Source organism: Indicator indicator, chromosome 31, assembly GCF_027791375.1.
Source record: "Indicator indicator isolate 239-I01 chromosome 31, UM_Iind_1.1, whole genome shotgun sequence".
Classification (NCBI taxonomy): domain Eukaryota; kingdom Metazoa; phylum Chordata; class Aves; order Piciformes; family Indicatoridae; genus Indicator; species Indicator indicator.
Window position 1 is genome coordinate 3,876,187 of NC_072040.1, and position 27,523 is coordinate 3,903,709.

Sequence of the window (27,523 nt, forward strand, 5' to 3'; positions counted from 1 at the left end):
CAGGTACAGGAGGTAACTTTGAAGTGGTTTTGCAGGTGGTGGATGTTAACCCCACGGAGAGTCTGAGCTCCATGCAGCACAGCCCTCACTCCTGCTCTCCTCTCCAGCAGTGTGTGTCACTCCTCAGCAAGCAAGCCCCTGGAGCCTGCAGGCACACAGGGACAGAATGGGATCCTGCTTCTCACGGCTGCCTGCTCCAAGGAGAGCATTCCCCGGGCTGCAGCATGTGGCCAGGCAGGCTGGGACAGCCCCGGGCTCTCCAGCACCCTGCTGAGATAAGGAGGCAGCAGCCTGCGCCTGCGTATCGCTTGCCCTCCTGCCCCGAGGGCTGAAGGCCACCATGTGTGAGTGAGGAGAGCCAGGGCCCCGCTGGCCACCCCCCCTGTGCCCCAGCAGCCATCACCTGTCCCAGCCTGTCCTCCTCTCACACACTTATATGGGCATGGCAGGATGGCAGCTCCTGACGCCAGGCTGCTAAAAACAGCCTCAGCTCCCTCGGGCTCTGCTTTAAACTATGTCCTCTGGCCAGAGCCACCCAGACAGTGCCACAGCCCTGGGCTTACTGCAAGGGGAACTGACCTGGAAGCCCCTCCAGGAGGCCGTGCTCCTGAGCATATGCCCCAGGAAAAGCTAGGGATGAGCACCTCCCTGAGCTACAAGTCCCTCTCCAAAGAGCAGCAGACCATGGATAACCTGGAGAAGCAGCTGATCTGCCCCATCTGCCTGGAGATGTTCACCAAGCCTGTGGTCATCCTGCCCTGCCAGCACAACCTCTGTCGCAAGTGTGCCAGCGACATTTTCCAGGTAGGTTCCACCCCACAGGGACTTCTGCTGCCCAGGCAGCTCTGCCTGGCAGGGAGGGAGAAGAGGTTTGGAACAGGTTTGGGTGGATTGTTCAGCGAGGGCAAGAGGAGGGTCCTACTGCTGGGGAGGAACAACCCCTGTGCCAGTACAGGTGAGGGATTGACCTCCTGGCAAGCAGCTCCAGGAGGAGAAGGACCTGACCTAGTGTGAGGTGTCCCTGCCCATGGCAGGGGGGCTGGAACTGGATGATCCTTGAGGTCCCTTCCAACCCTAACAATTCTATGATTCGATGACCTGGGAGTGCTGGTGGACAAGTTCAGCACGAGGCAGCAGTGTGTCCTTGTGACCAACAGGGCAAAAGGTGTCCTGGGGTGCATTAAGATGAGTGGCCAGCAGGTCAGGGAAGGTCCTTCTACTCTGCCCTAGTGAGACTATATCTGGGTCCAGCTCTGGGCTCCCCAGATCAAGAGAGGCAGGGAACTGCTGGAGAGAGTCCAGTGGAGGCTACAGAGATGCTGAATGGCCTGGAACAGCTCTTTGAGGAGCAAAGCCTGAGAGCCTGGAGAAGAGCAGCCCCAAAGGGGATTTCAGCAATGCTCAGCAAGAGATAAAGGGTGGGGAGCAACAGGATGGGGCCAGACTCTTGTCAGTGGTGCCCAGAGACAGGACAAGGGGCACTGGGCACAAACTGGAACCCAGGAGGTTCCACCTGAACAGGAGGAGAAACTTCCTTGGTGTGAGGGTGCTGGAGGCCTGGAGCAGGCTGCCCAGAGAGGCTGTGGAGTCTCCTTCTGTGGAGAGCTTCCAACCCCACCTGGCCATTGTGGTCCTGGGCAAGCTGCTGTGGGTGCCTCTGCTTCAACAGAGTGCTTGGACTGGATGATCTCCAGAGGTCCCTTCCCACCCCCACCATGCTGGAATTCTGGGATTGCTTTTGTCAGTAAGACAGCAGAGGAGGAGTGATCTAATGCAGGAGCTGAGTGTCCCTGGGGGCCAAGGCTGAGCTCACAGCAGCTTAAAGTGTCACCTGTTAGCTGTGGGGACATGGCCACATGTGTGAGCTGAGGCCCCAGCCCCTCACCCTGCAGCTGCCAGGTGCTTCCCTGGGGATGCTTTGTTGGAGCCACCCCTGCACCCTCCCCCTCCTTGGGCAGCTTCCTGCGAGTGTGGTTTTGCCTGGCTGCTTTTGAAAGAGGGTTTCATGGTTTCTGCATGGCCTTGCTCACCTCTCCTTGTGCTCTTTGGCAAGAGCAGGCCTCCAACCCCTACCTGCCAACCAGGGGTGGCACCACCATGGCATCGGGAGGCCGCTTTCGCTGTCCCTCCTGCAGGCATGAAGTGGTCCTTGACCGGCACGGCGTCTACGGGCTGCAGAGGAACCTGCTGGTGGAGAACATCATTGACATCTACAAGCAGGAGTCCACAAGGTAACCTGTCACAGGATCAGAGGATATTAGGGGTTGGAAGGGACCTTTGAAAATCATCCAGTCCAGCCCCCCTGCCAGAGCAGGACCATAGAATCCAGCACAGGTCACACAGGAGCACATCCAGATGGGGCTTGAAAGTCTCCAGAGGAGGAGACTCCACAACCTCCCTGGCCAGCCTGTTCCAGTGCTCTGTGGGTCTCCCAGTGAAGAAGCTCCTCCTCATGTTGAGGTGAAACCTCCTGTAGTTTATATCCATTACCCCTTGTCCTATCCCAGGGTGCAGCTGAGCACAGCCTGTCCCCTCCCTCTTGACCCCCAGCCCTCAGATATTTATAAATATCTATTAAATCCCCTCTCAGTCTTCTCTTCTCCAGATTAAAAAGCCTCAGGGCTCTCAGCCTGTCCTCATAGGGCACATGCTCCAGTCCCTTCAGCATCCTGGGAGCTCTCTGTTGGCCTCTCTGTGTAGGTGCAGCCCTTCAGAGGAGCTCTGCCACAAGAGCAGCCCTGGCTTAGGAGTGCTGTGTGGCTGTGCACAAGAGCAGAGGAATGAGCCAGGCTGGATGAGGCCTGAAGCAACCCAGTCTAGAGGGAGATGTCCCTGCCCATGGCAGGAAGGTTGGAGAAGATCTCTAAGGTCCCTTCCAACCTGAGCCATTCTGTGATTTGAGCCTCAAAAGGAAGATTAGTCCTGAATTAGTCCTGAATTTTACCTGCCTGCTTTGGATGTGGAATGGATCCAGGCATGGGAAAATGTTACATCCCCATCTCTCTTTCCCTGGGATGGGTGGGATGCTTGGTAGCACTGTGGGGAACTTGGAAGAAGGGATGTTAAGCCTGGTGCCAGGGCACTGAGCAAGCAGTGAAGCTGCCTGGTGTCACCAGCACAGCCCATGGTATTTTGTATGGTGAAGTGTTTGGTCCCCCTGAAGGAAGGCAGCACCCTGGTGTGCTCCTGACAGTGTCCCCATCCCACCCCAACCAGGAGCTGAGCTTTGCAAGGACAGTGAGGAGGCATCACTAGAGCAGGTGCACACAACCATCAGAGCTCTGGCATGGCTCAGGGCACCTCCCTCCTCCCCCCAGCCGAGGAGGACAGCAAAGAGAATGTCCCAAGGATGGCTTTGGCTCTTCCTGGCTATTTGAAACCCTTCAGGCACAGCTTGGACCTCCAAAGCCTCAGGAGAGCACGAAGTTGGCTTAAAATTATCCTTTCTGCTGCCCTTTGAGCTGGGTGCCAAGGGACGGTCAGCCACCCTGAGGTGTCACTGATACCCACATTTTATTTTAGTCAGGAAAATCTAGGAGGAAATGAATCAGCAAAGCAAATCAGTGATGGACTTTGCTTTTGACCAGACCAGCTGGACACGTCTGGCTTTGTGTCCGTCTTGGTTTGGCTTGGGGTTTTTTGGGTTTTTTTGGGTTTTTTTTTCAGCTCACAGTGGTCTTTAACTTAAAAAGCACAGAACTGCAGCTCCTTGTCCCAAGCACTGGATGGGCAATGGCAACAAAATTAACTTAAACTGATTTAGCAGGGATTTATTTCTTCAGTTCCACACAATTCAAGCACATGATGAATAAAAAGGGAGAGCAACCCTGCAAATCTCAACAGATATCTGCTTTGATTTTTGCCCCAGAGGCTCCTTTGTTTAGGCAGTGAAGTGCTTGGTTAACCTTCATCTGTGTCCTTAGGAATGGAGGCTGTCTGCAGGGTGCAGTGCAGTGCCTAGCAGCATTATCTAAGCTATGTGACACCCTGTGGGCCTCAGCTGCTTATCTGCCTCCACCTAACGTTCCTCAGGCTCCCCTGAGAGTGTGAGCAAGGCCTGCCATGCCTTTACCCCCTGCTGTCCCACTGAAACCATAAGGGTATGGAATCATGGAATCATTCAGGCTGGAAAAGGCCTTTAAGATGGTCTAGTCCAACCCTACACCTGACACTGCCAACTCCACCAGCAGCCATGGAAAGAGATGCTGAGGTCCTTCAGCTGGGATCATAGCATCATGGAAAGCCCTCTAAGAGCATCCAGTCCAACCACCAACCCAACCCCACCATGGCCACCAAACCATGGCCCCAAGTGCCATGGCCACAGGTTTCTTGAACACCTCCAGGGACGGGGACTCCACCACCTCCCTGGGCAGCCTGTGCCAATCCCTCACCACTGCTACAGCAAAGAAATTTTTTCTCATCTCCAACCTAACCCTCCCTTGGCACAATTCCAGGTCATTTCCTCTCCTTTTATCACCTGATACGAGGGACAAGATCCCAACCCCCACCTCACTGCAGCCTCCTCTCAGGATGCTGTACAGAGCAATGAGGTCTCCTCTCAGCCTCCTCTTCTCCAGGCTAAACACCCCCAGCTCCCTCAGCTGCTCCTCACAGGACCTGTTCTCCAGACCCTTCCCCAGCTGCTGGTGGGGTGGCTGATGTCTCAAGGCAAATCAAATCTTCTCCACTTCTTCCCTTCATGCCAGTCTCTTCCAAATTGAGGGCTGGGCTCTGGTAGAGCTACATAGGAAGAAGGGTAGAACCGACCTGTGCCTCCTTGTTCCTCCCAGGACAGCCCTTCACAGTGGCAGCAGCCATGACTTCCAGGCAGGAGTCCCTCAAGTCCTGCTGTGGCTGCAATTTCAGCACGTGCCAGAATGATGCCAGCTCCCAGCTGCCTTTCATGTGAACTTAGGAGAGTGAGGGGAAGCCACATGTGTGCCCTGTGCCATGTCTGTGCCATTTGTACCCTATTTGTGCCCTGTCTGTGCCCTGTCTCTTCTGTCCTCTCTTCAGAGGCTCACAAGCACCAAGTTTGTTCTCCTCCTGTTTGCTTTGGCAGACCTGAAAGGAAGTGTGACCAGCTGATGTGTGAGGAGCACGAAGATGAGAGGATCAATATCTACTGCCTGAACTGTGAGATGCCCACCTGCTCCTTGTGCAAGGTCTTTGGTGCCCACAAGGACTGCCAGGTTGCTCCTCTCACAAATGTTTACCAGCAGCAGAAGGTAGATTTTTGGGGTTTTTTTATATATATACATCTCATGGATATAATTTTTTTGTTGTTTAATATCTCATGGATGCAAATGGTTTTACATCTCATGGATATTTCAGAACCATCCATGGGAAAGTGTTCCCCTGAACTTCCAAAGGGGCCTGGGAGTGCCTTTGCCATTCCTGTGTGTGAGTGCAAGGCTCACAGAAATCTGTAGGGACTGTTTAGAAACCCAGGAAAATAAATTGCTGAGAGATCACAGAAGGTGTTGCAGTGTCCCAGTCTTGGTTAGTGAGGAAACATTCTAGGCAGCAGTTTGATGTGGAGCTGTGGATCAGCACATGATGAGACCTTGGTGCTGCATTTCAATATCTGCAGGGGACCTACAGGCAGGCTGGGGAGGGACTGTTCAGAAGGGACTGTGGGGATAGGACAAGGGGCAGTGGATCAGGACAGAGTTAGATTGAACATCAGGAGGAAGTTCTGCACAGTGAGGGTGGGGAGAGATTGGAACAGGTTGCTCAGGGATGTGGTTGAGGTTCCATCCCTGGAGACATTCAAGCTCAGACTTGATGTGGCCCTGAGCATCCTGCTCTAGTTGGAGATGTCCCTGCTGCCTGCAGGGAGGTTGGACAAGATGCCCTTGGAGGATCCCTTCCAACCCCATGCAATCTGTGATCCTGTGATCAGCCTTTTGAGGTTCCTGATCTCTTTTCTTCATTGCTTTTGGAACAGATAAAATCCAAGTGGGCTTTCCAGCAGGTGAACTGGGAAGAGAGCAGAGCATTGCAAATCAAACAGTTACCTGCCAGGCACTTTTACTTTAAGCACCCCATTTTCAAGAAAAGTTAAGTGCAAATCCTCCTTCTGCAAGTGAGAGCAGGAATATTCGATAGCTGGCAGCACAGGATGTACCTAACATCCTCTGCCCTTGCTGTCACCAGGAAAAGACTTGTTTATTTTTAATACAGTATTAATTTAAAGCCTGACTCACTGGGTTATCCTCCTGAGATAAACAGCTCATTTTTTCTGGAGGGCCCCAGTGGGGCAAGTGATCAGACAGGCCACGTTTGCAATCTCTGCCTCCAACTTTGTCACAGGGATGCTGCTGTGTGGAAACTACAAATGAGAAGTGGCTTAAGGGAAGCAGTTACCAGCAGCCTCTTCAATCAGCAGAGGAGGGAGAAGTTTCTTGGACTGAATCCATGCCTCTGATCACTCCCTTTGCATCGAGATTGGCAAGCAGTGGTTTCCTGTGATTCTGAGAACTACAGCAGAGTGCTCAGAGCCCAGACAACCTGACCTGGAATGGTTCCAGAGATGGGGCAGCTCCCACCTCTCTGGACATCCTGGGCCAGGGTCTCACCACCCTCAGTGTCAAATCTTTCTCCCTTCTCTCCAGTCTGAATCTCCCTCTCTGAGTTCAAACCATCCCTCCCCTGTCCTGTCCTGACAGGTGCCCTCTAGTACTGCTGGCAGAAATGCCAAAGCACCAGCAGGTAACTTGTGGGCAGGTGAAGCTCTGTTTTCCTGGGCTCTGGTGGGAAGAAGAACTGCTTCCCTGCTGTGGCTCCTTCATCTCCTGCTCCCCACTGTGAGATGTGCCACCCTGCAGTGGGATGGTGTCTAACAGCCCCCTGCTTGCTCTCCCTTCCTGCCTAGTCGGAGCTGAGCGATGGCATCGCAGTGCTGGTGGGGAGCAACGACAGAGTGCAAGGGATTGTCACACAGCTGGAGGAGACCTGCAAGACAGTTGAGGTAGGTGCCACCTCTTCAGGTGCAGTCATGCCACTGGGGAGTCTCATCTCTTAAACTGCTGGTAATGGTTGTGTCAGACCTCAGCTTTACCCAGCTGCATCCCCACAGTGTTTCACTGCCTGTGGCTTTGTACCCTAGCAGCTCTGCTTCTTCAGCCAAAGGACATATCCTGCTCAGCACCCTGCCTCTGTTGCTGGCCATGTGGTTAAGGACATTTCTAAGGCTAGCCCAGCTCTTGCTCAGCATTCTTGGTGGCATAGGGCATCAAGTGAAAAACAGATCCAATGACATTCCATCAACTCCAGCTCATTTATCATCTAAGATTGGCTTCTAGAGCTTTGAAAGACCAATGCTGGACTAGAGCCTGACTGGTCCTGTGAGCAGAGCCACTGGGTAGCCACAGTGTTTGTATGTAGGTGAGCTGTGTTTGGTTGCTTTGCCTTCTGCAGAAGCAGGGTTTTAACATATTTTATGTTAATATCCTTTGAATGATTCTACGACTCTCCTTCTAACGATTCTATGACTCTAATGTGCTTCCACTTTTCATACACACATGCTGTCTTTCAAGGGTTCTTGTTTTGCTGCTTTTGGGAGGGAAGAGTTTAGGTCCTTGCTGGATTTTCTGGTGAAGGCCTAACTCTGCCAGATCTGGAATTTGTTTTGTGTCACACAACAGCAGAAGTGGTTCTCATTTCTGGCGAGGGGTTTGCACCAGCAAAGCCAATACAAATATCAGCTCTGACCAATTTGAGCCTCACAGAGCAACAGGCTGAGGGGAGCTCATATGAACTGATTTTGTGGTCAGAGGTTGATGAAGCATCCAGTGAAGGAGTCACATCCCTCTCAACCTGATTAGAAGGATATTGACCCTTCGGAACTGGAGCACAAAAGAGAAGCAGCAGAGGAAAAGAAGTGACTCCAAGATGCACAGATTCTAACTGGGGAGAAAAATGGATTCCACAAGCTGTATGCACAGCTGCCCCAGGCACCTCTTTCCTCAGAGCAAGGGAGAGCAGAAAATACCCAAGTTTGGTGCACAGAACACAAACCCAGGAGCCCGGGTGGAAAAGGGAGCCTGCTTGTGGCAGGCAGGACTTTGTAGTCAGGAAGCCTTCACATCTCCAGGAGGCAACTGGCTGCTATCAGGACTCTGCAGGCAGCCCCAAGCCTTTCAAGTAGGTCAGCTGCAGAAATCTGAATGATACAACAGCAAAAGCTTTTACTCATTTAAGCTGAAGTAGCTGAACCAGAAACAGAACTTCAAACACCTCGCCTAGAGTGTGCAGAACACACACTGCTAAAAATACCTCCATAAACACCCTGGCTCCTGGAGCCACCTGCCTGAGTCCTCCACTCTGCTCACAGTCCAACCTTGCAACTCAGAGCACAAAGAGTGCAGCCCTCAGATGTTTTAACAGGCTCTGCACCTTGAAAGTCAGAGATTGCAGCAGATTTGAGCTCAGAGCTTGCCTTGGCTCTTCCTTGTTGCCTTTCAAGCCAAAGGCATCTCCTAGCACAGCAGAGCTCTGGCTGGCTGGAGAGCAGTTTGGTCTTGGGGCTGAAAAGCCACAAGCTGGAGCTGAGAAACATCCACACATGGAAACAAGGCTTAGAACCACAACAAGGTTCTGCCCTGGGGCACACAGATGACTCAAGGACTCAAGTCCTTGATTTAACTTAAGGACTTCTGTTTGGTAGCCCTCAGACACTGTAGCTCACCTGTCCCTGACTTGCTCCTCATAAACCCCCCCTTGCAAGTGCAGTTTGTTCTTGTTAGACTTTGGTGAAGCAGCCAGCAAACCCTGCTCCTCACTCAGGGAAATATCTGATGCTGGCTGGCTGGAAGGACAATAAAAGTGTCCCCCAAAATTATGTGGCAGTGCCTGAAGGCAAGGTTAGAGCCTGATTCCTCCTGCCTGGGTGCTTTCTTCAAACACTCTTTCCTTTGGGGCACCTCTGCCTCCTCCAGTGCACAGGCAATGGAATGTGATGGACACCTACTGTCAGGAGAGAGGCTAGGAGGGTGTATGTGAAAATTAAGTCCAGCCAAGATAATTCCAGGTGCTCTGGTAGCAAAAGAACCTTCTCCAGAGCTGGCCTGAGGTGATTGCTCCATTCTGCTTGTGCAAATGAACCCAGCTGCTAAGATGGCCTGGAAGGTCCTTTCCATCCCAAACAATTCCATGGTGGGATTTCTCCTTCTGCAGACCTTGATGTGCCACAGATGACATCCTGAATGCCTTCCACAGGGTCTGAGCAGGCTGACAAGTTACACAATGACCTGTTGGGGGGTGGGGTTGCAGTGACTCAAAAGTCCAGAGCTTGAGAAGAGTTTAAAAACTTTTGCTCCAACAGCTTGGACTTTGAAAAGGAGCAAAGCCTCTGGGGTCATTTGGAATCCTTTGTGCTGTTCAGCAAGAGGGATTCCTTCGATGAGAAGGCTTCCAAGTGACTGCAAAAATAAAAACTCTTTTAAGAACCTAACATCTTTAACATAAAGCAAATGCTTCACAGGAATGCTGCAGACGACAGAAAGAGCAGCTGTGTGAAAAATTTGATTATCTCTACTCCGTGCTGGAAGAGAGGAAAAATGAGATGACACAAATCATCACCAGAACCCAGGAGGAGAAACTGGAACACGTCCGCTCCCTGATGAAGAAGTATGGGGATCACCTGGAGGCTGTCTCCAAGCTGGTTGAGTCAGGAATCCAGTTCATGGAAGAGCCAGAAATGGCTGTGTTCTTGCAGGTATGGAGGCTGTAAATGGAGAGAGAAAAAGAATGGTTGGTTTGTCATAGAATTGTGTGGGCTGGAGAAACCCTCTGAGACCATCCAACCAACCCTACCATGGCCACTAAGCCATGTCCCCAGGTGCCATGGCCACAGGTTTATTGAACACCTCCAGGCATGGGGACTCCACCACCTCCCTGGGCAGCCTGTTCCAATCCCCGACCACTCTTGCAGGAGAAAAAACATTCCCAATATCCACCCCAAACCTCCCCTGGCATCACCCCAGGCCCCCTCCCCTCATTCCACCGCCCAGCACTAGGGAGAAGAGTAGATGGACCTCTGTGAATGATGAGGTTTATTTGCCTATGTCCCAGTGACAGCCCAGGGGATAAACCTGAACTTAACAAGTTCCAACTAAACAGGAAGAGGAATTTCTTTCACTTAAGAGTAGTGGAGCACTAGAACAGGCTGCTCATGGATGTGGTGGAGACTCCATCTCTGGAGACATTCAAAGCCCACCTGGATGTGTTCCTGTGTGACCTGCCCTGAGTGAACCTGCCTTGGTAGAGGGGTTGGACTTGATGATCTCCAGAGGTCCCTTCCAACCCCTAACATCCTGTGATTCTGTGCTTCCCAAGAAATAAATATTGATGTTCAAAGTCACTTTAAAAAAAGTATTATTATTTAAAGATTTTTGTTCATTATTTTAATGGGGTTTTTTTTTCCTTCTGTTTTCTTACTACAATCTTAGAAGAGGTGATTAGGCAACAGCCTGTCCACTAAAGTCATTGATGTACAATTTCTGTCCTTCAGGTTTGCAGCTCATCTATTGTAAAATGTGGAAGGGTGTTCTAAAAAAACAAACAAAGAAAGAAAACCAAACCAACCAAACAAAAAACCCAAACCAAACCAAAAGTCCAAACAAAAACCCCCAAACAACACAAAAGCCAACCCAGCCAAAACAAAAACCCCACCCAAACAAACAAAAAACCCAAAGCAAAATGAACAAAACCTCCCCAAACAAACAAGAGGCAAAAACCCCAAACCAAACACCCAGCCAAAAAAACCCCACAAACCCCCTGCAACCAAAGCCACTTATTCTCCTCAAATTGCCTTTAAAGAACTCAACATTCACCCTAGACAAATAGAATCTTAGGGCTGTAGAAGCATCAGGCCCTTATGGGTGGTCAAAGGCAGAGTTCCTGTGCCTGAAGATGGCAGTGGGAGAATTGCTTTTCAGCACACACACCCAAAAGGATGGAACCCCCAGTTTCATTTCCGTTTTGGTAGCACTTGTTGGTGTTTCTCATCTTCTCCAGATGTTTATCTAGAAGGCTGCAGGGAACTGAAAGCTTCCCTCAGCTGTGCACTAATTACCCCTCCTGATTTGGTCTCAGTGCTAGCTCTGATGGCTGGCACTCAGGAGATCCCTCCTGGTGGGTTTAGAAGCAGCCAGTGGAAGAGTTAAATCTCCAGGCATGAGCTCTCTGAACAAATGCAACCATTTCAGAAGTAAATTCTTCCCTTTTTGTTCCCACAGAACTCCAAAACGCTGCTGCAAAAGTGAGTATCCAACCTCCAGACCCTTGAGCTCTCGAATGAGTCACAAACCACACACTGCCCTGCAAACACCGTGACCAATCTCTCTGGTTCAGGGTTACTGAAGCCTCCAAAGGATTTCAGATGGAGAAGATAGAGGATGGGTATGAAAATATGAACCAGTTCACAGTGAACCTCAGCAGAGAAGAGAAGATAATCCGAGAAATTGATTTTGATAGAGGTATTTGCTTTATTTCCCCTCAGCTGCTTTCCTGAATTGCAGCTCTGAGTGGTGTCTGTGATGATGCTGAGCAGGAAGGCTTGAAGCAGGTGTTTCTCTCCATCCCAAGGTGTAAACAGACCAGGTTGGATCCATTATAAGGGGGAAAAAAAAAGGCAAAAATCTCTCCAGGCCACAAAGTCACCTAACGTGGTGACACCATTAAGCTTACCTTAAAAGTGACCCCAGCACCCTTCTAAACCCATGGTCAGGCTGGAGACAAGGAGGACATTTTTCACACTGAGGGTGGTCACACCCTGGCCCAGGTTGCCCAGACGGGTGGGAGATGTCCCATCCCTGGAACTGTCCCAGGCCACCTGCTCTGGTTGCAGATGTCCCTGCTGGCTGCAGGGGTCTGGACTGGATGAGCTTTGAAAATCCTTTCCAACCCAAACCAGTTTGGGATTCTGTCATCTTCATGGGGTGCTCAAACCTGTCCTTCTGTGATTATCTTCTCAGGGGAGGAGGCAGAAGAGGAAGAAGAGGAGACAGTGGATAATGAAGCTTTGGATGAAGTCTGCACAGAGCCATCAGGAGAAGAGGAGGAGGAAGAAGTGGAGGAAGCAGAGGCTGAGAGAGCATCACAGCCACCTCAGCAGGACCCTGAACCTCAGAGTACGGTGGGAGAGCCCCAGGCTGAAGCAGCTCCAGTGCCAGTGCCCACTGCCCCAGCTGGTCAGGTGAGTGGCACTGGGGTCTGTGTCCTGCCAGCTCTGCTGAGTGTGCCCTGGAGCAGCAAGCAAAGAGCCCTGTGCAGGCTGAGGGCATCAGGAGCATGGCTGAGGAGGTGATGCACCAGGGAGCAGAGTGGTTTGTTGCCCTTAGATGCACACATCCACACAGCTCTGCCTTCTCCTCTCAGGCCATGGATTCCTCACTTGAGAGGCAGAGGATGCTGCTGTTAGGTAAATTGAGCTCTAGATGGGATGCATAAGAGAGAAATAAGAGAGGTTCAGTTTGGGAGCTAAGCACATTAGAAGGGATGTTCTGCTTGCTGAGACTTAACTTGAACTAACTGCTCTAAACAAAATGGCTGATAAAATATTTATCCCTGGAGATTTTGGCATTCCCTCAGGATTTAGTGTGCTTTCCACCACCAATTTTTAGATCATACTTTTAATCTGGGGTTGCTTTGGGTTTTGATTTTGTTTTTTTGAATGATGTTTGCTGGTGTGGTCTCATCTAGGTGCATGCAGGGATGTCAGAGAACAAACAGGAGAGGGAACTGCAGCAAACAGATCCAGGGGGGATGTATTTAGGCCAGAACTTTTCCTTAAGGAATGTGATTAGAATGAGACCATAATTGCTGCATATTCTAAAAGACCTACATAAAAAAATGTATACTTCATGTGCTACTTTAGCTGGCCTGACAATTAACTCAGCAGATCTTCCTCTTGTGCAGCATAGCCAGTGAAGCTGCTCTGAAGATGTCTGAGGAGGCCACTGTGAAAGCAAGAGAGCATAGAAAGAGTTGGATCTTTGATTGCAGTGAGCTCCCTGCATAAAGCAAGGGGAAATAAATACTAGAGATGTATTCTTGCTTTGATCTTGCTTGTTACTCTCCCAAGGAACCAGGGATAGGACAAGAGGAAATGGCCTCAAGTTATACCAGGGGAGGTTTAAGTTGGACATGAGGAACAATTTCTTCCCCAAAGGGTCATGAAGGCCTGACCCAGGCTGCCCAGGGCATTGGTGGAATCTCCATCCCTGGAGGGGTTTCAAAGGCATGGAGATGTGGTACTGAGGGACATGGGGTGGTGGTGACCTGGCAGTGCTGGGTCAAGGGTTGGACTTGGTGGTCTTGGAGCTCTCTTCCAACCAAAGTGGTTCTGTGATTCATAAAACCATAGATGAGCTTGCACCAATTGTATGAAGCTGCTTTCAAACTAGGCTTCATTGATTTAACCAAGGTTTGCTTTCTGAGGATTTGCAGTGACTTAACTAAACCTCTGTGGCCTGTCTGATGTAGAGTTTTATGCAAGCCAGAACCAGACATCCTTGCTACAGCCATTCTGCCTACTAACATCAAAGTCCTTCACTTCTGAGGCTAAAATGGGAAAGGTACCTTAGAAGGTGCCATGAGGAGATGTCAGGTGTGGGGTCAGGCGTGTCCTTGGGTGTTGTGGTGTGTTTCAGCTTTTGCCTTCTGGTGTGAGAAAGACAAAGCAGAAATGCTGTGGTCAGAGCAGGTACCATGTGGGTGACCTCCAGGAGTCTGATGCTGGTAGGGAGGTAAAGCTCATCTGGCTGCTCCCCTCCCTCCAGAGCAGCTCTGCTTGGCTTATAACACTGGTCACAAGGCTGGTGGGCAAATGTTCTCCTCCAGCGTCTTTGTATTCCTCTTCTCTTACCTGCTCACTTCAAGCAGACTCAGTGACAAATGTTTTGTTCTGAACCCAAAACCCAACAGAGCCATCCAAAGGTACCTACAGTCCTTGTTCATGGTTGGTGCTGCTTCACAAGGCTCTTATGCTGAATTTCTGGCGGTTTTAGGACTGAATTGGGTGTTTATCTGCATTAAGGAACCAGGTCCTCACTCCTTTCTCAGTCAGCATCCCCTTCCCAGCTAATTCTACCCCCTATTATATTTTGGGGGTAACATTTTCCTCCCCATGTCTGTGTTATTCAAAGGATAGCTGCTTTTGCTTCTCATTTTCATTCACAGATATATAGAATGGTTTGGGTTGGAAGGGACCTTGAAGACCACCTAGTTCCCACCCCCTGCCATGGCCAGGGACACCTTCACCAGTCCAGGTTGCTCAAGGCCTCATCCAACCTGGCCTTGAACACCTCCAGGGAGGGGACAGCCACAACCTCCCAGGGCACCTGTTCCAGGGTCTCACCACCTTCACTGTAAAGAGTTTCTTCCTAATCTCCACTGCTCATAATTCTTGCAGACCATGCATGAGCAGCCTGCTGCTAGTTGCAGATGTCCCTGCTCACTGCAGGGAGGTTGGACTGGGTGACCTCTGAAGGTCCCTTCTGACCCAAAGCAGCCTGTGAGCAGGAGCAGTCTGTCCCTCGCGGTGAGCTGTCCCCGCAGGGCATGGGGAGCAGCCTGGCTGCGGCAGGAAGGTAACCTGGAGCACTCTGCTTGTTCTTCTCTTTGTCTGTGCTGCTGAAGGATGAGGCTGGGACACCGAGTGGTTCTCAACGGCCCCCAGAGCCTGACACCCCAGCAGAGCCCCATGATCCCCTGTTTTACCCTAGCTGGTACAAAGCTCAGCCTCGGCAGCCCAGCAGCCCCAGCTCCACCCCAGCGAGTGGGCTGGGCACGGTAGGGCCTCCTGCTCCTCTGGACACCAGTGCCAAGAAGGCAGAATCTGCAGCAGCCAGCGAGGAGAGCGCAGCAGGCAGCGGGAAGGAGAGTAAGGCCACCGCCGCCACCTCCAAGGTCAGTGCCACCAATGCCACCCTGCAGGGCCAGGCAGGCATGGTGATTGCCAGGGAAAGTGTGGCTGCATTTCCCTCTGCATGCTGGAGGCGAAGAACGGTCAGAAGTCAGAGGTCTGGGAGCTGCAGCAGCTGTCCTGCAGCAAATGCTCTGCCTCTATGGGTGGTGGCAGTAGGTGCCAGGCTGGCTGCCAGCTGCAGAGGAGCATGGCCCATGGGTGCTTGTGCTTGGCTGGGATGCAAGCTGCCCATGCTGAGGAGCTGCTGGAGAGGCTGCCCCTGTGTATCAGCTGTTTGCATGTATTAGCAGCAGGCAGACTCCCATGCTCCATCCAGGTGGTTCTCATCCCCTCTGGTCACCACCTGCCATCCTCCAGCGCTGGCTGAGCAGCCAGGGCTTGGCTTTGCCTTCTGCGGCTCTGTGGCTGTACCTGGAGGTGCTTTGTGTCTTTCCCATGGGAACATGGAGCTGTGCTGGTACCCAGGGCCTTCTGGTGTGTGTGTTTGTGTTTGCCTCTCAGCAAGCAGTGTGATTTCCTGGGGTCAGCTGCTGCAGGGAGATCTGGATTCTTGGCACTCAATTGAAGGAGAGCATGAAGATTATCTGCTCCAGTCGTGTGTCAGGCTGCCAGCAGTGTGATGGGAGGAGAGAGGCTGATGTGTTGGGCATGAGAGGATGTTTTCTTTAAAACCAGAGTGTTGGAGTTGGTATAACCTCAGTCTGAGCATTCCTTTTTCTGCCTGTGTGTGAAAATAGGACCACAAAACATGTTCAGGGGGCTGGAACTGCTTTGCTGTGACACCAAGACTGGTAAAGTCCTTCCTGGGTGAATTCCCTGGGAGCTTGCCTGACTGTGGTCTGCTTCCCTGGCTCCTAATTCAGCAGCAGCAAGTAAAGGAGTAAAATTAAGGTCAGATGTGGCCAAAAGAGTGTCAGGGGGTTATAAAATACTGGGAAAATGTCAGTCCCTGCTGGGGTGTGAATTTGGAGGCTCAATATTTTCCTGATTCCTGAGTGACACTGGCAGTTTGGATGGAGAAGTGTAGCACATGTTCAAGGGAACAGGTCTTAGGAGAAGCAGCTGAGGGACCTGGGGCTGTTTAGTCTGGAGAAGAGGAGGCTGAGGAGAGACCTCATTGCTCTCTACAACTCCTGGAGAGGAGGCTGAAGTGAAGCCAGTGTTGACCTCTTCTCCCAAGTAACTAATGACAGGACAAGAGGAAATGGCCTCAAGCTGCACCAGGGGAGGGTTAGGTTGGGTATCAGGAACAATTTCTTTGCTGCAAGAGTGGTCAGAGATTGGAACAGGCTACCCAAGGAAGTGGTGGAGTCTCCATCCCTGGAAGTGTTCAAGAAACCTGTGGCCATGGTTTGATGGCCATGGTGGTGGTGGGTTGATGGTTGGGCTCAATGATCTTAGAGGGCTCTTGCAACCCAAACTGTTCTGTGATTTTATGTGGTTCTGTGATGGAGGGATGCAGGAGCAGGGAATGCAGCTGAGAATGGAGTTGTCCCTGGGCTGTAGGCAAAGGAAGGGATAGGAAAGCTTGGGAAGCAGAAAGGTGCTGAAGAGCAGGACAAGCAGAGTGACCAAGCTAGGATGGGTGATGCCATGGCCAGATGTGCAGATCTGAGCTGAAATGTGTCAATGTCACAGGGAAATGGCCTCTGTCTGTGGCAATGAGCATCTCTGAGGATGTGACCCTCAACTTTGGAGGTTTCCTGCATGTGATATTCCCACTCCCCTCTCTGGGATGTTCCTCACACCACTGGTTTTCCTCCCTTCCTCCAATTAAAGGATATCCTGGAAAAGTGCTGTGGGAACCTTCCTGGCAGGAGCAGACTGGTGAAGCACTCTTCTTCTTTCCTCACAGGAGTTGTTAGCATTCTGCTTATCATTTTTGGCATTTCTTATCATACTCCATCGTCTTTGGAATCTGACCCAATACATGATTTGTACTTTCATGGGTAGGAAATATTTTGTTTTTCCATTCACTAACAGTTGAACGAATGTCTCTGCTGATGTTCCTACATGGTTTGAAAGGATTTTTGTTCCCTTTCTTCCCATCCAAAGCCATCATGCTAGTTCACAACACAGGCTGCCTAAAGCATTCCTTCTTTGCACCTTCAGCTTACTCCTGCATGGTTCAACATTCCATCTCCCTGGTCCAGAATGAAAACAGACCTTTAGTCCCTCAGATACATGGGCTGGTATTTCAGTTGCTGTGCAGCAGGCTGGAGCACCTCTGGGTTGACAGGGGGTGTGAAGAGCCCCAAGCTTGTTCAGCCCATCAAATGTGGGAGGAACATCTAGAGAGCAATGGTTGGCATTAGAGGGGTAAAGATCAGGAAGAAAAATCCACTGAATAATCCTGTGTGTGGGATTCCCACCATGAGCAAACCACCAGTGCTTCTCAGGGGGGATGAGTCTGAGTCCTGGTCTCTGGAGGTCCTCATGGGATGGTCTCTTCTCCCAAGTAACAAGTGATAGGACAAGAGGAAAGTGGCACCAGGGGAGGTTTAGGTTGGAGATTAGGAAAAATGTCTTTGCTGCAACAGTGGTCAGGGATTGGAACAGGCTGCCCAGGGAGGTGGTGGAGTTACCATCCCTTGCAAAAATAAGTAAATGTGGGACATGGTGCAGTGGTCATGGAGGTGATGCGTTGAAGGTTAGGCTCAATGATCTTAGAGGTCTTTTCCATCCTTAATGATTCCATGATTCTAGGGTTCCATAATTCCATGATGCTAGGGTTCCATGATTGATTCTACAATTCCATGATCTGTCCACCTGGGCCTCTTGTTATGCAGTTCATTCCACCTAAGCCCTGGGCCTTCTCTGGTCTTGCTCTCATTCCCACCAGAGATGCCTGCCTGTGGCTTTGCAGGGCTCAAGCTCCTGCATTTGGCCTGCAAGGAGCTGCCAGTTAATCATCCACAAACAGACTTCTGATCTAATTTCCCTTTGCTGACGGTAGGTACAATGCTTTGATTCCATGAGGGCATGAAGCATAATCAGGGCTGAGCTGTTTGGGAGGAGAAATCCTCACGGAGTGGCCTCTGTTAATCTTCTTTTCATTAGGTTTAAAATTTTCTATTACTTGCTGGCAACCTTCTGCCACCTGCCAGAACTACCATGGGGACAGTGCTCTCTGTATTCAGGCACTGTAGCTCTCTCTGCCCTGCTGCTGCTGCTGCCTTCCATTTCTGCTGGTGAGCCTTCAAACATCTCTCCATGAGACAGCTTGAAACCACAGGTCAGGGAGGTCAGAACTTGGCTGGGCTGGGGCTGGTTGGTTGTCATGTCAGTGTGCAGACAACATGCACAAAAGGAGGGCATTTAGAACCAAAACAAGCCCCAGAGAGGTGACTCTCTGCTGGTGGCCCCTGGCCCCCTGGCTTTCCACAGCTCTATAAAAGGTGTGGTGCCACATTTTAGCACATCCTGCTCTGGAGTGATCCCAGCAGCATGGCAAATAATAATGTCCTTGCTCTTCTCCCAGCTGGAAACTTGGTCTTTGCCAGTCTGCTCAGGTCAGGAAGCCAAGCCAGCTGCTTGCTCAAGAGAAGGCAGCCCTGCAGGGCTGGATCTAGAGGGAATGATGCCAAGCAGGGTTGTCCCTCCCCTTTGGCCAGTCAGTTTGCCCCCAGAGCAGGACAAGGGGTTGCAAATTTGGAACAATTTATTCCTAGATTCATAGAATGGTGTGGGTTGGAAGGGAGCTTAAAGATCATCCAGTTCAAGCCCTCTGCCATGGGCAGGGACGCTTCCCACCAGCTCAGAGTTATCAAACCCTGGCCCAGGCTGCCCAGGGCAGTGGTGGAGTCTCCACCCCTGGAGGGGTTTCAAAGCCATGGAGATGTGGTGCTGAGGGACATGGGCTGGTGGTGCCCTGGCAGCAGTGGGTGAACAGTTGGACCTGATGATTTTAAAGGTCTCTCCAGCCCAAATGATTCCATGATTCTAAGAAGTTTGTCAACATCAGGAGCAAAGCTCAGCTTGGGAAGCTCCAATGCTCTCTGCTCCCTGCACCATCTGTGTTTAGTGCATGAAGGATCTGGGAATGTGGAGAGCAAAAGCCAACCTGATATTTACCATCTAGGTCTTGATGTCCTTGCACTGTGTCTTTTCTTAGGCAGAGAGCTGGGTGGGTTCACTTCTGTGCTGTTGAAAAGGGTTTGCCTGAGTGAAAAATAGGTCATCTGTGGTCTGTGGAGTGGAGCCTTTTGGGGGAGACCCATGAAGCAGACAGTGTGTAAGCCCAAGTTAAACTCCCTTTGAAGCTTCTTCCTCAACATCTCTTAAACTTGGCAAAACCCAGAGCATTTCACCTGTAGCTGCAACACAGGGCAAGCACCAGATGAAAGAGACTCAGACCACATCAGCTTGAAGGTCTTTTCCAACCCAACCAACTCTATGGCTTAGTGCTCCAAACCCTTCTGCCTTTGCTCCTCTGCAATTTGCCTTAGTGAGTGTGGTAGTTTTGGGTTTCAACCCACCACAGTGAGCTGGGGACTCAGTTTTGATGGCCAGGTCTGAGGCCTCTCAGGCTGATGCTCAGTTGGTGGCCAGTTCTGCCTGTGAATTTCCACTTTGCGTCTTGACTTTGTGCTTCAGGGGAGATTTAGTAATTATTTTTTCCCCCACCTCAGTTTTTCAAGTACCTGCAGAGAAAAATCAGGAAAGTCTGGATTATTCCTCTTTTAACACCTCCTTCTGCCCTGCTTTTGAGCATGGAGTGATTCAGAGGCAGCAGTGAGGAGTCATGAGGGCGATGCATTAAGTCCTGCTTTTCAGACATCACTTCCTCATAATTAATATGAGTGGCAAATCCTTCACCTGAAGTCTTACCTCCAATAGTCTGCTCTGTGATTTGTCTGGTGAGTCACAGATACCCTCTGATTTATGCACATTTCATTTATTTCAGTCCACTTGGTAGCAAAAAGGAGCTCCACAGTGACAAAGTGGACAAAATGATTTCTCTGGTTTGATTGCATCCCAAGCCAGGCTCACCCAGCCCCTGGCATTCTGTGACAAACTCTTTGAAACACTGAATCCTGCCTCCACTCCTCCTCCAAGCATCCCTCATCCTGCTCATTGTTACAGCGTTTGGGAAAGAAAATAGAGGGTAATCAGAAGAGATTTCTTAATCCTGGGGGAACTCTTGCTGCTTTCCATCACATTCTGGTAGATTTGAGTCATCTGTGTGGAGATGTTTGGTTAGTTGTCACCCTGCTGCCTTGAGGCAGTTCAAGTGTTTGGTGCAGCCACAGGTCCTGGGAGAGCAGTGCTTGTCCTGTGCCCACTGGAGATGGATCAATAGTGGCAATGCCACTGGTGGTCAGTAGTGAGCTGGGCATGAGCCCTTGTGTTTGGATGTTGTGGCATGACCCCTCCAGGTTTTCCTGACCTGTGAGCAGGAGAAGGGCTGGGGGTGCAAGCTTTGGTACCCACCTACCTGGGGTTTGAATGGAGATGAAGGGAGCGGGGGGGCTGCATGTTCTGTCAAGAAGAAACAGGAAAAAAGGAGAGGGACATCTCAAAAACTTCCCTCTGGGAGAAAGATAGGATGAGTGGATAGATCCAGGGGAGACTGTTCCAATCCTGCAGCCTTGACATTCACTTGTTTGTAGGACTCTGCTCTTGGGTTTCCTTCACCTCCCTGGAGAGCTGCAGGCCTGAGGTTTATGCCAGTCTGCAGCTCAAGGAAGAGGGATGCCAGTGAGGTGCAGGAATGGGTGGAATGCTACACCAGTGTGTTATTTTGGGCTGCTTTGTTTGAGTCATGGCAGAGATAGGTGGCATAAAGGAGAGAATTGTCTTTCTTTTGCTCAAAGGAACAGTTAGAGGCTCTCTAACACCATCCCACCAGTGTCCACCACTGGTTCAAGTGGCTGCACCTCCATACCCCATGGGAGATGTGTGGATCCCAACCAAGGCAGCCGGGGAGTTTTGCTCTGGAAAGTATTTGGGCTCCCTCAGGTTGTTATGGAAGAGGCATTGCATTAGACATCAGCCACCTCAAGTTAATTGCAATTTAATGAAAATCCAGGGCAGAGAGGCATCTCCTGCCCTTGGACCTGGGAAATTCATTACTGGCCACTGTTAAGAGGGTGACATCTCTGGTGCTGTGACTGGTGGGGCTTGTCCATGCATATTGGCTGCTACCAGGAATTTCTGTGGCAGGCAAGGGCAGCAGTTATCTGAGGGAATATTCTGTTGTTTCCTGGTAATGATAATAGTTATTATGATAATGATAATAATAGAAAGGAAAACTAAGAGCTCCATGCAAAATAAGCAGTCTCTTAGTTTGAAACAATATTGTTGTGGTTGATGTGACAGCTGCCAGGTGGAAGCTAGACAGCCTGAAAATATCAAAACAAAAAGGCTTGAGCTGAAATTTAAACAATTGAAAAATAAGCTGTTGTGCTCCCTTGGTTTCCATACCTGCGAGCCTTGAGTGCCAGCAGTGCAGCTCTTGACATTTGAAGCAGACAAACACAGCCTCCAGATTCTGGGAGGGCTTCAGGACCAGCCAGCAGCCCTCAGTCCTGCCTCTGCTTGTCATCATTAAACAGGCCAGCTAAAATGTGGGAGTTAACTTGAATTTCTTGCCATTTTCTGAGGCTGTGTGTCAAGGGCCAGGGCTGGTCTGGCCAGCAGAGGAGTGCCAGAGGCTCTCCGTGAACCTCTCTGCCTTCCCAAATGGAGGAGAAAGGGGAAAAGGGAGAGAGGCTGATGGAGTGGGAAAGAAACCAACCCAGCTGGGATGGAAAGAAGAACAATGCCATGGGATAGAGACACAGAGACACAAACCCATGTGGAACCCAGCCCCTGATGGCAGTGAGGGCACCACTGGCACCACTGCTGCTGGGGGCAGGCACTGGGCAAGTCCCAGACTGGACTCAGCAGCAGATAGGAGCTGGATTCAGGAGCTGGATTCTGGAACACAGGGATCAGGACGGAAGGCAGAAGGGACAGAGTCCTCCTGGGACACCAGCCAGGGCAGAAGAGGCTTGACCCTGGGGATCCCTCAGGTCTCTCCTGAAGATGCCCTCCATGGGCTGCAAGCCCTGGTGGGCACTTGCTCCTCCCCACAGCTGCCACCTCTGCCTTGCTGCCCCCCAAGGTGTGGCACAAGCTGTGGCTGTGCCCTTGGTGTGCAGAGGAGCAAGTCTCAGGCAGAGGCTTTGTGCAGCCCAGGCCTTGGCAGGAGCTGTCCCCATCAGCTTCTACCTGCTAGCAGCAGCTCCTGGCTGAGCAAAGCTGCCCTGAACTTCAGAAAGTGTCTCAGTGAGCAGAGGCTGAGCTGGGGAGGGACAGCAGTGAGCAGGACCAGGGCTGGGCTGGCTCCCAGCAGGACACTACAGAAACTGCAGAGGCAAGAAGTTTGCCTTTTCACTGCTGCTCTCTCCAAACCACACATTTTCTCTCAGATTCTCACTCTTGCTCTCCTGTGGGGTGAGGAGGAGGCAGTGAAGGCACTGGGCAGCTCTAGTGCTGCCTCTGAGGGTGCAGGTCCATTTTTTTTCTCTGGCAGCAAAGGTGATTCAGGAGTTCCTTGCCAAGCAGCCCTGCTTCTTATTCCTGCCCAGATGCCACCACTCGCATTCGTGCTGAGGCAGCTGTTTGTTGGGCTCTGTTGGAATCAAATTGTTCAAGTGGTCCAGGTTTAAAAATACCTTCCTTCACCTCTCCAAACCACCAGAGAGTTGGTGTCATTCCAGTGACATTCCCATTCCTAGCACACAGCCAAGAGGAGGCCTGAACAAACAGCTGCTGAGGAGGGCTGAACAGATGCCCAGTGGGAGTTGGGGTTGCTCAGCATCCCTAAAGAATTGGTGTGGAAACTCCAGCCTGGGCTTTGCTGATGGGGAAACCAAACCCAGCCATCAGCACTTCCAAAGAATTGGTGTGGAAACTCCAGCCTGGACTTTGCTGATGGGGAAACCAAATCCAGCCATCAGTCATGCAGGGTGTGCTTCCCTCCTCACTTCATGAGCTGGCCTGCTGAAAATTCCTGGGGCTTATTGAAAGCATCTTCTGATGTCACTTGGCACCACAGGGGAAATATAAATCAAGGTGTAAGTATTCAGCACTCTCTCAGCATCAGCTTAATGGGATTAATGTTATCTGAGGTCAACCCTTCAGTTCCTCCTTGTCACTGTTAAGGACCCAAATCAAGGGGTTGGAACTTGTTATTCCAGGTAGTGTGAAAAACAAGCCCTACCCATGAGATCTCCAAGACTAAGATAAAGCTCAGGTAGAAGCTTGACAGCAGTTACCTCATCCTGCTGGACAGACACAATGGAGTGTTGAGTCTGAAGCATCTGAGAGAAGTGTGGCAAGGGCTGTGCTGTGCTCAGCACAAACCTTCTCCCTGGCAGCAGCCTTCGGCTGCAGGAGCAGGGAGAGTGAGGTGATCCAGGATGAGACTGCAAAGGATCTGGAATGATAGGAGAGGAGGAAATGGCCTCAAGCTGCACCAGGGGAGGTTTAGGTTGGATATTAGGAAAAATTTCTTTACTATAAGGCTTTGGAACAGGCTGCCCGGGGCGGGGGGTGGAGTCACCATCCCTGGGGGTGTTCAGAGAAGGTGTGGACATGGCACTTCAGGACATGGTTTTGTGGCCATGGTGGTGTTGGGTTGATGGTTGATCTTGGAGGCCTTTCCCAACCTTTCTGATTCCATGACATACCTGCAATAGCAGAGGGGTTGAACTTAATGATCTCCAGAAGTGCCTTCCAGCCCCTATGATTCTAGGATCCTGTGACCTACAGAGGGGGTGGACACCCAAATCCCATTGACACCAAGGAGACCTTTCTCTCCTTTCTACCATTGAGAACCACCTTCTGGTTCAAAAAAACAGTTGTTTTCTGCCAGAGTCCACAGCTGAGATCCTTGTCCCAGCTCACTGTCTACTTCTGACAGTGTGGCCTGCCCTTGGAAGGGGAGAATGGACTTAATAACGTGGGCAGAGTTGCTCCTGCACCTTCTGCCTGGCTGGAGGATACTATCCCTCAGTCAGTGCCTGACTCAGAGCACAAATACTGAAATGTCTTTACTGAAGACACTTTAGGTGTGAAAACAGAAGCCCAAAAGCCAGGGAATGGCCCCAGTGTCAGGTTTGTGCTTGCTCCACTCCTGCCTGGGTGTGATGGCAAACGATCACTCTTGGAAAGGTCTATGGAGGTACTGCAGCCTGGCTGCCTGCTGAGTCCAGCAAGGTGCAGGCAGCAGAGGCTTCACCCAGCCAAACCCAGTGGGAAGGTGCTGGAGCTCCAGCCTTGTTTTGCTGACAGGGGAAGATGTCATCACAGCAGCATATGGAGGAGTGAACTCCTTGTGAAATAAAGCCTTGGCGGTGAGGCAGACAAAGGTTGTTTTGTTTGAAACGAGGTTCCAGCAGGGTTGGTTCACAAGGCAGTGTGGTCACCTTGCCAGTCAAAGTCATTACCTTGTGGTTTTTGTCTCCTAACATGTTGGGTCCAAACCCTATGAGACAAGCTGCTCAACTTCAAGGCCATAGAGAGCTCTTTGCTTCAAAGCTTAGCTTGTGGAGAGGGGCTGGTTGGAAGAGCAAGGGGAAGTGCTAAAGGAAGCTCATCTTACACAGGAAGAGAAATGACAAGGTGGTTTTTAGTGAAAAAGGATCAAACCACAGGAAATTCTCTTTTAAACCTCTTGCTAGCCCAGGGTGAGAGTGAGGAGGGCTGTCCTGTGCCTGCACAGGATTGCACAACCCATTTCAAAATGACTCTGGGCTAGTCCAGGCACTCCAGCTGTCCTTCCAAAAATAAAAAAGGCAAACTTTTCAACATCCCAGAGGACTAATGAGCCACCCCCACCCCTCCAGCTACCCAGACCAAGTGAGCAGGGAGCCTTGCAGCTCAGAAAGTCTCGCCATGGATTTACTGCTGCTACCTGACTTTTAGAAGCAGGTTGCAGGGTCTGCATCCAGCAGGTTCCCAGACTGAGCGCCACATCTTCCATGATCAGGACTCAAGCAGCTGCCTGCTCTTTCTGCTGGAGATCTGGCCCCATGGGCTCAATTCTTAGCAATACTTCTGCCTAACTCTAGGAGGTGACTCTTGTCAGCAGCAGGGCTGAAAATGGCCTTTGGTATTCAAGCAGGCAGCTGTTCCTCCCAGATTGTTCACCATGCTCCTGCTCTCATTAAATACATGATAAAGCTAGCAAGAAAAAGCCATATTCTTCCTCAGCATCCCATACAAACCCTTCCGGAGCCCTGTGTTTTGCAGTGAGTGGCTTGGTTTGGCATGGTTTGATGGCCAGGGTGCTGTTAGGTCAGTGCTTGGACTCGATGGCCTTCGAGGGCTTTTCCAACCAAAACGGTTCTGTGGTTCAGAGGTTAGTCCACATTTCAAACACTGAAATAGATGGTGAGCATTTAACTAGAAGGAGTAGGGCTATTCCAGTTTAGAGCACCTGGGTCTGAAAAAGGGAGCTGTGACCCCTAGGCAGAGATAAATAAAGAACTAGGGAGCTACTTTTCTCCTCCCTCTGTGCTGTCTTGCTTGTTGGTGTCACGACACTTCACGAGGCAGTAGCTGGAATGAAGCCCAGTAGCTTTACACTGAACATCTCATTAATCCTTACTAATTCCTGTGGCACATTCTAACACCAAGCACTCACAAAAATGCTTAGGCAAATCATCCATCCCCATGTTCCAGTTCCTCACAAGCATCCCTGCTTCAGTGTTTGGTCCTGGCCGTGTCTCTTAGCATCACTGCTTTGGGAGCTTCCCATTTTAGGCTGAGGTTGTAAACAATTAAGACCTGTTAGAATTCAGAGGACAGCACTCTGACACTTCCCCTCTAATGAGCAGAGTCTTCACATCAAATAATCCTCCTGAGATCATCCTGAGGTTCCCAAAGTGAGATGAAACCCTGCCCAGAGAAGACTGGCAGTCTGGAGCTCTTAATTTTAAAAGTGTAGAATAATTTATGTGCATATCTAGCAATGCAGAGGGAGAATAAAATATCCTCTCTATTGCAAGTTAAATTGGTGGTGAAGACATCAAATCACTCACTCTGATACACTTGAACAGGGTGTGTGATACCATCACAAAGTCAGGCTTCGTTCTCTGCCACAGGGATCTGAAAACACTGCAACTAGCAAAACATTTCTGCATATTGTAGTGGCCTCTTTGATATTCAGCTAATCTTTGCAATAATAATAGTTCCTGTGCTGAGCAGCTGCAGCACATCATGGCCAGAGTCCCTTTTTTTTTTTACTCTTAGTGTAGGGATACCTCTGCAAAAACAAAAAGCAGAATCTGGCCTGGGATGTAAGCAGAAGCTTTTATTGTCTGTGTTATTTACTTCCTGGATTGGGGCTGAGTGAAATGGAAATGAAGCAAAAGAATTCTTTAAAGAAAAACAACAACAACCAAAACCAACACACAACCCTCCCTCCCCCTCCAAAAAAAACCAACAAACACCGAAACCAAACCAAAACAAAATAATACCACAAAAACCAAACAGGGTTGGACTCTGATCTCCAGAGGTCACTTCCAACCCCTACCACTCTATGATTTAATTGGGGAAAAATAAAAAAACAACCAACCAAAAAGCACCACCAAAGAAAAAGAAAAGCCCAAATCAACCCCCAAACAAAACCCCAAAAAATCCACAAGAAAACCCAAACCCAACCAAATAAAGCCCAAACCAAGCCAACCAAAGCCCAGAACAAGCCCCATGCAAGGCAGATTTCATGACAGCAGAACAAGTATCACTTTGAGTGGCACTGCACTGACAATGACTTCTGGCTCCAGTCCACATCAATCTGGAGGCCCAGCTCCACAAGCCAAGCTGGCTCAGGAGCTCTTCTAAACAGGCAGCTCTCACCTCCAGAGTGATAAAACAACATTCCTGAGGTCCAGAGCAGGACCCAGCCCTTTGCTCAGCTGTGACACATGCTTTCCTCTGCTCGTGTCCGTGGCAAACCTCACTCTGGCTTCCCTGCTGTTGGAAATCTGGCTGCCTCCCCAAATTGTCCTGCTCCCTGCCTTTACTCACTCTGGTTTGGGAAGTCTTAAGGATTTGAATGCAATTTGCCTTTTTCTCTTCCATTTGTTTGGTTGTTTTCCTCCAACCTTTCCTTCCTTTGCAGACTGGTTCTGAGCCCTGCCCCCAAGGCCAAGTGGAGGAAAGTCCTGTGAACAACGAGAGAGGTGACGAGCCGGCTCGTCATGTCTTCTCCTTCTCCTGGTTGAACTCACTGAATGAATGATGACTCACTCTGGCTGCCTTCTGGTGTGCTTCTCCTCAGGGGTTCTGTGAGTGCAGGCAGCCTGGCTGCACTCAGCAAAGGAACTGGCCTGGAAAGGGACATCTGAGCAGGTTTCGTTCCCAGGAACTCAGCTGACCTCCACATCCTACCCAGCCCTGTGAGATGCCAGTCCTGAGAGGGCTGGGAGCATGGGGCAAAGGGCTGTATTGTAGTCAGTGTTTGTCAGCAATTTCTTGTTTCCAAGGGGAAAAATAGCATCACTACAGCTGTGGGCTGAGCACTGCTGGTGTTTGTTTCTCACTTTTGGGGCACGTCCCCGTGTAGGTGTAACTGCTTCACCTGTGTTGGTAGTT

The 27,523-nt window shown here is 50.5% G+C and overlaps 1 protein-coding gene across 2 annotated transcripts; it reads left to right on the forward strand.

Moving 5' to 3' along the window:
• Positions 1 to 615: 615 nt before the first annotated feature.
• Positions 616 to 27,523, forward strand: TRIM55 (tripartite motif containing 55). 2 transcript variants are annotated; one of them, XM_054394673.1, is made up of 10 exons: positions 616 to 804; positions 2,059 to 2,231; positions 5,063 to 5,228; positions 6,878 to 6,973; positions 9,488 to 9,721; positions 11,244 to 11,266; positions 11,359 to 11,483; positions 11,982 to 12,202; positions 14,647 to 14,916; positions 27,051 to 27,523. In XM_054394673.1, the coding sequence occupies exons 1-10, from the start codon at positions 616 to 618 to the stop codon at positions 27,168 to 27,170; spliced, it is 1,617 nt and encodes a 538-aa protein (XP_054250648.1). In that variant the 3' UTR covers positions 27,171 to 27,523. The 2 variants fall into 2 exon arrangements, with proteins under 2 accessions (XP_054250648.1, XP_054250649.1); XM_054394674.1 differs by lacking the exon at positions 14,647 to 14,916 and having other exon boundaries at positions 637 to 804.